Source organism: Gymnodraco acuticeps, unplaced genomic scaffold (genome assembly GCF_902827175.1).
Source record: "Gymnodraco acuticeps unplaced genomic scaffold, fGymAcu1.1, whole genome shotgun sequence".
Taxonomy (NCBI): Eukaryota; Metazoa; Chordata; class Actinopteri; order Perciformes; family Bathydraconidae; genus Gymnodraco; species Gymnodraco acuticeps.
In genome coordinates, this window is record NW_022990699.1 from 1356720 (window position 1) to 1367981 (window position 11262).

At 38.4% G+C, this 11262-nt stretch overlaps 1 protein-coding gene across 1 annotated transcript in view; it reads right to left on the bottom strand.

Moving 5' to 3' along the window:
• LOC117555925 (neuronal acetylcholine receptor subunit alpha-7-like) overlaps positions 1-8045 on the bottom strand; it is a 39746-nt gene extending 31701 nt beyond the window's left edge. Inside the window, exon 1 of the mRNA XM_034230997.1 lies at positions 7820-8045. Coding sequence (XP_034086888.1) covers positions 7820-7880 — 61 coding nt within the window. The 5' untranslated portion in view covers positions 7881-8045. The remainder of the gene's footprint in view (positions 1-7819) is intronic.
• Between the last annotated feature and the right edge of the window lie 3217 nt (positions 8046-11262).

Genomic DNA, 11262 nt, shown 5'->3' on the forward strand with positions numbered 1-11262 from the left:
ATTTCTTGTTCATCTCCCTGTTCACCATTCTTGACCTTTTATTTAAAGAGTTAGATTGAAAACACCCTTCAAAAAGGTGTTCTGAAAGCAAGGTAATTGTCAAAAAAAAATTGTAAAGAGTTTTTTGTTAAATGTTATTTTTTTACAAATTAACCTTGAGGTTCAGATTAATTTTGAGCAAAAACATAACACTATGTCAACATTTCTTATTGAAGCTTTTTATTTAAATAAACATTGTTCGTGATGAAAAAATTGTAAGTGAGAACATGAATTACTTTCTAACCAATTAAGGCTGAACATGGGATGAAGAAAAATATATGTAACATTTAAAAAAAGAAAAATAGAAAAACGTTTTAATGAGGAATTTCAACTTTTAAACTGTCAGAAAGCATTAATAGGAGAAATCAATGGTCACAGAGGCATGCAAAGACAATCTAGGACCGGTCCTGGATTCTGAACTCTTCCCAAGTGACCAAAAAAAGGTGAATCTTTCCACTTTCTTTTATCATCTTCATTCAGAATTGTTCATCTCCTTTTTGCTCATAATAACTTTTCAAAAACAACCCCCAGAAACAGACCTTTTTTTGTAGTTTTACATGTTTTCAAGCCTGTATAAACAGATGTATGCATGTTAGCCTAAAATCAATGATCTAGCACATTGATGTTATCCCTAAGCTCCAGGATGTCTGCATATTGAATTATTTCTAGTTTAATAAGCAGAGGCAGATTGCTCCTAGGCACCGCAAGGACCCAGAGGGCATCTGCTTTTTATGTCAGCTCGGCAGAACCCCACAAATATTAATACATCTCTCACATTCATAACGCCTCCTTTGAGACCAAGCCAATTTTCTTTGTGAGCGTTTTTCCTCAACGACATTTATTAGAAGAATATTGGATGTTAGAGCTATCTCTAGTGAATCTTTTGAAAAGAGAATTGAAAGGAAATGAAAAATGTTTTTGTTCTGTATATCCTTATATGTTTTGATTTGTGTGCTGTAGGGATAAGACAATGAGTCTGAGAATGTGTCACCTTTCAATCAGTCTGAACCAGGAGAGGCTTCAGGCCCTAATGTTAAGTTTTAGAGCAATTCTAACGCTGAGGACAGAAATTATGTTTGGTGCTTCCTTTGAGAAGGAACACTTTAAGAATTGAATACCATCACAACAGGGGGATGGTCTTAAAACAAATGATATTGATGATAACGGCCACTACTGAGTCAGGATTGGACAGCTGCATACATGGAAGTAAAATAAGGAAAATCTTGCTTAGCATCAGCTAAAATTAAATATTTCCACATAGCAAGCTGGAAAGCAAAACTACATTTCAGATGGCAGCACATTCTTCCCATCCTCCTTCCTCACTTCCTCTAAAGCTTTACTCTAATCCCAATTCTTTACACCTTCTTTATTTCTCATGTAAAATCCTCTGCAATATCTGCAATATCCCACTCCTTTTCCACAGTTCCACTCTTCTCAATTCTGACTGCACCTCTCTCACTATTGTTAGGGAATAATTTGCCTAGGTATTCAACCTTTGACACAGTTCATAATTTTCTCCTCTCACTGTCTCCTTTCCCATGGCATAGTTCTACGGCCTTGGGTATTGCTGCTATCTCTCTTAAGGAGGGGCAGCTTGGGCGCATTGTTGTTGCCAGTCTATGACAGAGCACAAGCCGCCATGAGGTAATTGACTGTTCAGGGACGAAGGTTCCCTGGCGCGCATTCTTTTCTATGGACGAGAGCTCTAGTTAGATTCAGGGTCCATATTTGTTTAGTCTCACTGATGAAGAATGTTGATTATTACACTCCGAACTAGATAAAACCTCGAGCTACAGAAAGAGTTCTTCAGAATTGGTTTGGCAACCGCTGTGTCAACTCGTGACACACCACCTGTCTTGTCAACTCTCCGGCCGTAACTCCAAATAAACCATCAGTGTTTGACATCAAAGCTCCTGCTCATCCCGTGTCTCCTTCATGAGTCGGTGACTCCCACTGCATTGCTACACAGAAGTTTCCTCCACAACTATCAGTAGCTTTATCCCTTTACAAACCTTCACAAATCTTGTGATATTCCCTTTTATGATCCATCTCTTGTTTCCTTTATTTCTCCTTTTAGTCACTCTGCCTTGTCCTGAATTGACTTGTGTATTTCAGCTTTCAGTGTCCTTGTTCTTTTTGCATTGTGCAATTCTAGAGCCGATCCGTTTGCGTAAAAATAAACAATGAGCTAAAAATTCATTCATGGGCATGATCAGTGCAGGCTTTCGACAGTTAGTTAGCATCATCTGAAGAAATTGTGGGATTTCTATAGAAAGATAAGGACAATCAAGGTCAAATAAACAGATAAAAGGTGACATTTGATATGCAAATTATGTGTCGAATGTGAACTGTTTTTGTTTGAGTTCTATCTGAAAATACAAGAACCGTACACTCAAGCAAATAATTATTGTTCACTCTGTCACACACCCAAAAAATCAGCAAGGCATTTCTGTCCCATCGGAATATTTTGTACTGGGTCAATGTGTTCAGATGAGGCTCCCAAACACACTCATCAGACACAGGGTAGACAAACACATACGGCCCGAAGGGACACATTCTCCCTCTCCCTTTCTCATGCACATACAGACACATACGCACACAAAAAAACAAAACAGGAAAGCTATTTTATGCAGAGCACTAAATGACCACCTCTTACATCAGGGTGTTTTTGTGCCCCCGATGAGCTCAGCTAAACACATCTAGGCTGAGCCGCTGTCCCCACAAACGCAGGTACACACACATACACACACTCTGACTGAGCTTTGTTTGTTTGTCTCTCTGCCAAGATACTCTACCATGCTTACGTATAGGTAATCCATTATCATGCAAGACTGGATTTTAGAGCTATTATTGATATTGGGGAACCCAGAATAAAAATGTCAATTTTGTACAGAGATACAGGCTTTCGGAATACAACTTTTTGGAAAGTAATGAAACTATTAGTGGATAGAAAATTGATCAATGGCTATTTTGATGCTCAACATATGCTTGGGGTGCATTTATTGAAACGAGCTGCAAACACAATGCTTTGAATATTAAGGCTAATGCTGAAGGTACTTTAAAGAATATACTCACATTTTCTAATCTGTCTTCATATAAAACTCACATGCCCATATGTATGTAGGTTAACATTTAGTTATTTATTGCTTTAATCACAACAGTCCATAACTACCATGAAAAGATAGTTCATATTAAAACTCCACAATCCTTATCCAACACAAAATGCATATTAAGTTCAACCTATGTGGCTTCACCAGTTTCAGTTGGGCGAGTGAAGTGCCTACCAAATTCTGTCTTTGTTTAACGATCCCCAAACTATTTCTTAGAAAGGAAAAAGTATCCAGGAAAACATGTACTGTTGGTTGTTAACTTTATTGGCAGGTGTCTCGGCCTATGTTTTTTGTCGCTTACTTGATGTTCCAAAAGGTGCCATTTACAGATGCTATGTTCATGTTTTCATTTAATTTCAAACCTTTATTTATGCAGGTGAATCCCATTGAGATCATTAATCTCTTTTTCATGGGTGACCTGCTGCAAGTCGGTTCCACATGAATACATATAAACATAATAGAAAAACAAAAAGGACATCATACAGCATATTTACAGCGACTACAGTTTACATAGCAAATGTTTTTGCCTTCTAACAAACTCAGGCCCAACGATGAATAATTCACTTGAAAAGGCTGTGTTGAATAAAGGATCAAGATAATAAGGCTTTTAAAAAAGACTCGATTGTAGTTCAGTTGTGCTCCACCTTGAATTACATGCTGGCAGCAAGTTTTTCCTTTGGTCTAAGTACTAACATAGAAGTCACACTACTGTGAAACAAATACCTCATTATTAAGATTAGAGTAATCTTATTGTTGGTCAACATGCTAGCTACTTCTCAGAAGAGGATAGAGCTATGTCTATTGTCTGGTCTGGAACATAACAGGGCTCTTATCACAGAATGCTCTGGGACAGAGGGACCAGAGTTATAAACCTGGAGGATAAGGCTGCACAAAGACACCGCTGACAGACTGCCACTCCCAGAGGGCCCGAACCATCAACACCAAAACAAATGCTACACATCTACAGTCATTCTGATGCAAATATCTTCTGCCAGTGTATAGGAGTATAGGAGAAATAGTAAGAGGAAAAAAGATAACACTGCATATATGCAATTAAATGGTGATAAGAGGGATACTCCCACATCAAATAATTGTTTGTCTGAAGCCGTTTCATCTGAAAAATACAATTTACATCTCGAAGCTAGAACAATACAAACACTAAAATATGAGTTGTGTTAGCATATTGCAACATGCTGCTTGTTTTAAATAATGATTTACATAAAGACACGGGTATGTACATTGTGCAACACTTCGATTGACACATGTATTATTGTGTAATTGTATGTTTATGCATTCATGTGTGAATGAGTGTAGCTTACATAGAGTTACGCCTCAAAAATTAACCAAGTGTGCATCCAATTAAATTAAGGTCACTTCTATGTTGGCAGCGGTCTAGAACCTCATTATTTCCCTTTTAATCATTTGCTAGTGAAACGAGTCGTGCAGTCAGCGGTGAAATTTCCAGATGTGCTGCGGCGTTAGACCTGCATCTTAGGCCAGGTGGCTAGCTCATGGTCTAACCCGTTTAAAAAGACAGCGAGATGGAGAGAGTCAGAGAGGTGAGATGATAGGAGTTGATAATTGGAGTCAAAAAAATGAAGGAGACTTTAAATGAAGGGCAGGAAGGAGAAACATAATCTTAAACAGAGGTAAAAATGAAGGTAGGGGAAAACCTGCATCCTTAGTTTTGATGGGCTGGTGAAACTTCAGACCTGAGTTACACAGCCAGTGAGACTCATTAAAACAGGGTTGTGCAGTCATTATAACAGACCTAACATGTATATTTTCATTCATTACGCCTTCAAAAAGATGGGCTGTTGGATCATTTCAATTATTCCTCTTCAAATATCAGCAATCTTTCTACAGAATTGCAAAGTCCAATCTTTAAAACGTACCAAGATCTCTATTCATGCTTTCATTTGCAAAGCTGCTTTGTATACAAAACAATTACATTTGGCAATATTGTTAACGGGTTACTTTTGAAGCCTGTTACCACTAAAAAGGACAATAAGGCAAGAGAAGGGCAGCATGTTGTTGGCATAATGTAAAAAATCAGTAATGATGATGGTGTGTCAAGGAGACATAAGGCAGAGAGAAGAGAGACAGATGACAGTCAGTAAAAGAGCTCACTGGGAACAAAGTTTTCCTGAACAGATCAATTTTACATAAGCGATTTCAACCCAATGCCCTTCCGCTGCCAACTGGGAGTGTTTTTCACTTCTTTGTGCAACTTGGTGTCTCTTTGTGTATTTCTCTGTAATTAAATGGGTTTCAGTGTGCCTGTGAACCATCGTTTTCCACTGTGTGATGCTAAAAGCAACTGACGAGTCACAGACCTATCCATTAGCACACCATTTCCGTCATCATGTGACAAACTACAGTGGTGAGCAGGGATCAGAGCGTATGGTGTTGTGTGTTAATGGATTTTGGGATGGATGGAGTCATTCAAGAGAGAGATTTATAATCTATGGTCGAGGACTCAGAGCATTAAGACCATTGGATGTTTAATCCTAATCCAGGAGCTAAAACCTTCGTTGTGTTGCAACACTGAGTGCGTGTCTAACACATCCATTATTTTACAACATGTTGAGCACAATTTACCAAGCATTGCATATTTTCAAATGTGTGTTTCTTTCTCCAAATAACCCAGTCTTAATTTTAGTCCCATGTTAGCATTTTCAGTGAACGAACGGCACAATTTGTGACACATTTGCGCATAACTGAATATGAACTGATAATGCTGAACAAGGCCATTAAAAGTACTTGTACCATAAACTTTGTGATGAGAAAATGTAAAGTCTGGGGAAGAATTAAGTATTGCTGACCATGGAAAAAATACAATGCAAGCCGACTGTGTCTGTGAGGGTGAAAGAGAATACATTAAAGAGACAGAGGGATACGATGAGAGAGATGAGGCGTTGCATTGAAATCAAGCAGATATTATTACAGCATATTTGCCAGGTGACTTCACCCTAAGCAGAGAGGGTCAGAAATATGGGGAATATGGATTGAATTATATTTCTGCTGCACATGAACACAGGGCTGCTGGATCTTCTATATAGAATAATAACCAAAACAAAATGTCCACTACCTCAGGAGTCTCATTCACTCTATCATCTGTCTACACAGCTGTGTGGGCCCTTGTCACAGATCATGTTTCTATCTCAGGAAAACTACATTTTCCGATTTAGTCTCATTTGAATATTGTCTGGTGTTTCCCTTGAAAGACTAAAGCTGCGTATCAATGGTACAGTGAATGTAAACATACAAGGCCAACAGGCGGCTAGCTGGTTCTTTAATCCCCACGCACAAATACTCGTGAGCAAACCTATTTGCCTGCCAACAGTCGAACGTGACTCGCCATGACACCCAGGGGAAAAAATCATACTGTTGGGAGTGATGTGTGTGTGTTAGTTTTTTTGTAGAAATTTGGAGGGAATATAAATCAATCAATCAATCAATCTATCTATCTATCTATCTATCTATTTATCTATCCATCTATCCATCTATCAATCTATCAATCTCGAGCCATGATTTCCACTTTCATCATTTCATTGTTTCTACAGCATTTCTTCAAAAGTAAGGTCACTTAAATAGACAGAGACCTCCTCAACTTGTTGGTAGTTTTTTTATGAATTGGAAACAAGAAAAAGAAAAGCCCTACATATTTTCTACTCAGTTGGAAATTGTAAGACTTGTCTTTGCCATGTCTTTTGCAGTGCTTCAAAAGACAGAACACGATGACCCACCATGAGACAGCCACACTGTCCATAAAAGAAAGTTGAGGCCTCCTGTCATGGGAATCTATGCTCTGAATCTCTCCATTTAGGGTGCCATTCGTCATTCCTCCCTTGCTCCTTCCCAAAGAGATGACCACTGACGGATCGGTACAGAGATGCGAGGAAAGAAGCAGGTTTGATGTTTGCACATGGTGAAAATACGTTCACACCGTTTGCCCTAAATAGACTCACACATGCACATATAGAGGGCATTTCTTCAGAAAAGTAAGGTAAGGTTAGCAACCCAGATGCACATGATGATGCTGATTATGATGGGATGGAGCTTAGTACAGAGTTAGAGTCATGCATGCACATCTAATTGCAAACAAATAATTAAACATTAATGCAGGGACAAGTGTGTATTTAAAAATAACTCTAAGTGTAATAAATGGTATTATTTCAAAAGACACAGCAGATCCAACAAAAGTAAATTCAGGGTGCAGAAAGAGGTGTATTTCAAATAAATGTAAAATATCACATTTGTCATTCAAAGTTTCCAAAGCAGTGTTATTCAATTGAATTTGGTGACTCAAATGTTACTGATTCTTTTCATTACTGAATATTTTTTTTTTTAATGTATGTGTCATCCTTACATCAAAACAGATTTGTTTAGCAAAACAGTGCCTGTCGTTTGGTTAGTAAAGCAGAAGTTGCCTAATCCTTCCAACAAAGATCACAACCTGCTATTTAATTACTTTAATTAAGTAATAACAGATAAGGACCAACATAAACTCACGTCTAGATTATCCAAAACACGTGCAAAACCACTGCATGACAAAAAGGGATTTTGTCATTAAAAGCACCCATTTGTTAGTCTGAATTTATCCAAACAGACCCATGCACTCACTAAAGAAGAAACAAAGACAACTTTATCACTTTCTTAAATCCTACCTTTGATAAGCATGGCCGCACAAATATAAAATCCAACCGAACATGGTCCCCAAAACTTCATCCTGGCAGCGCTGTGTGGACTCGGCCGGCCCCCGGCTGCGGGCTCTCAGTGTCGGGCAGACAGGGAATCAACTCCGGCTTGTCGGTGATGTGAACATGAGGCTGGAGTAGACGAAGAGGAGGGAGACGGAGTGTGTGAGATCAAAAACACTGACAGACTGTGGAGTAGTTGAGATTGGCGCGTTCACGCTGCTTCACAAACACATTCCCTCACACAGCGCTGCACGGGGGCGCGCGTCCGAGCTGGAGTTAGCCAGAAAAATGGCTGCTATAACTTAACAGGTAGAGCCAGCCAGCGATGACAATAATACAGTAAAGTTTATGTAATATCTGATAGAGACGATCACTTTCACGTTACGCAGCTAGAGTATCATTGCAAGGTACATTTCGCATTTAATAAGACCTCATCGTGCTTTTCCAAGTCCTCCTAATTGAATGCTGCAGTGATGTAGCCTAGCTTTATGTGATATTTAAATCCGCTCATTGTTCATTCTATATTTGTTATTCCCCTTAAAGAATATGTGTTGTTGCATATTTACGATAACAAGTGAAGTTAGTTTCTAACTAAGCTCCACTAACTTTATAAAGTCAACTGTTTTGTCTCGTGCCCTCACCTGTCTCAAGACGTAGACAGAGAGCACGTGTTAGTGTGCAGATGTATGTGAATGCTGATGCTGACCTACACATGATTGCATTGGAGCATGATATACTGTTACCTTAAGGCCCGTATAACTTTGCTTACCGGTTCACAAAGTTCGTTATTACTTGTATTGATGGTCAATGTATGACTTTGTAATACATATATAGCATAGGATGCGTTGCTTCTTTATTTCTGGCAGGGTCACAAAGAGTTTTGACGGAAGGGCAGCAAGCTTACACACCTCAAATACAATAAAGCAATGTTTCCCAGAAGTGTTCAACTTAAAGTGATGTTCATTTATGTCAACATTGTGAAGTTATTAATGCTCTTATCAGTATTGTTAGAATAAAAGGTGCTCAAATAAGTTTATAATATCTCTGATCATCTTAAAGTGAACAACATGTCTAGCACCTAACAGCAGACACACAAAGTTAGTGACCAGCTGGTGAATATAGTCGTGCATTGTAAGTATAAGAGATAATTACAATTATCATGTGGACAGACACATCTCCAAATGAATGATAATGTTGTTCTGTATCTACTTTATTAAAAATAAGAAATTATTTGGAAACACAATCGCCACGTCTGCGTTTTAAAATTCATAATGGGTCAATATGTTTACAGCTTCCTGAGCTGCCCCTCAATTACCAAAAACAATTCATTATGGTTTTAATAAAGGTAATGCACAGTTACATCCAAAACAGACACATCTCACATCTTAGTTTTTCTTGGAGCAGGTCACAACCATACTCTGGAAGTGGGTCTGATCACCACCCAGCCCTCCTTCTCCCACAGCTGTAGACTCTCAGTTATGAATGCAATGTCCGTCACGCTGCAATTTCCCTCTTTGCTTTTTTTAAAAGAGGTTCATCAACTGCGTTTTTGTTATATTTGTCACCTTATTGTGCCAGCCTGGCTCATAATAAAATGACCTATTTATTCCATTCCACAAATAATTTCAGTCGGAAATAGGATCCGATACGCAATGAGGGGGAACGCTGCACATTTGTGCAAATGTTCTCACCGCCTGGCTTCCTCTCAGTGGAACAGGGGTGTATCAAGCAGTCCCGTGCCATTGGTTTAACAACAGTTCTTGCTTTTTTTCATATCCCAAATGTCTATGTCTTGTGGAGCTCCATCAGAGGAGATTCATGCTACTAGATTTGATTTAGTATGCCATGGTTCAGTGAAACCTGATCACAACCTTTATCCTTTTACTTGCTCTACCAAGGAGCCAACTGGGTAATCAAAAATTGTTTTACTTAAATTATCAATAAGTAAACTGAAGTTTAATGAAGAGCTCTCCATATTGCTGAAATTGCGTGCAGCACTGTTCTGTGTCAACAGCAGTAATACACAGATGAGAACGGTACAACATGATCAAACAAGACAAATAATCCATCCATACATCATATTTCTCCCACTTATGTTGATGTAACCATGATATGTAAAAAATACTGCCTCCAGAAAACTGCCATGAAAGCATCCGTACATGACTAAAGTAAGCTGAGTGTTTTTTAACTATGAAGTCAGGTTTATAATGTGATGGTGATGTCACACACCAGAAAACAATGCACAAAAAAAATGCAGATTATTGCAACCAGCAAACTTGATACATCTGAGACTCTTCTTCAGACTTAGATCTGACCCCTCAATTGTTTTTCACATTGTTTTTTTTTTTAACAGTTATCAATAAAAAACCTCCAGACAGGACCACTTAACTGAAGCATCACAGAGCTTTGGCCCCCAGTTGCCATCAAACTTTATATTTTTAAACATCAACCATCAGAGAAAGTGTATTACTTGTGGACTTGGTTTAAAAATCCACAATGTAGATTTTATACCTCTCAATTCTTAGTGCTTAAAATCAACACATGTTTCCCCAAATGAGGACTGTTAAAGGAATCTGCATTATCTAATTATCTCATTCACTTATTTAAACGCATCAATCCACTGATAGGAGATGAACTGTAGCACAGAGAAAAGGGAGCTGTTGATTTGTTATATTTTATAAATGAGAAGTGTTCTGCTAATGGACTTAAATGTTGTGGAGCCACCATTGCGTCTTTCCTTCTTCTCTCAATCCCTTTTTCTCTTCAACATCCCTCTTGTCCTATTTCTTTTTGTAAACACTAGCCTAAACGTATGTAAACCCGACATAAACAAAAGTTAAAACAGATTAAATCTGCAATGACAATGGTGAAATCTGAAGTTAGTATGATATTTTAAATGCGTATTTGGTCAAACACCCATCTTACCCATGTTCCCAAATCAAATATTAGCCGGTCCCAGCAGGGTGTGATAGAATGGGGTCAGATGAGTTTTAGTTTGTATACCTTTGATGTGTGGAAGACGCAGAGCTTTAACAGCAGCAGAGAGCACAAGGGTCCCAGAGCTGTACAAAAGTCTGTGTACTTGTGCATGCCTTTGGGAATCCACATGTCTGTGTGTCTGCATCCGAAAACTGTGCAGTCATACTTGTCAGGAGGGATCTTCTTAGAAAAAAGTATTCATTTGACAAATGAAAAATCATCTTAGAAACATTCATTAAAACATTTTGTTTAGGTAATAATAATAAATAATAATCCTTATATTTATTATAGCGCTTTATCAATGACTCTGTGTAATCTGTGAATTACGACCCTACATGACTAAATACATCTTGGTTCTTTCCAACGAGCTCCTCCTCTGTTGTCCTGCTGCCAGCCAGCCATTTGTCTCTGTTACCCTGCTGAGGTGATGA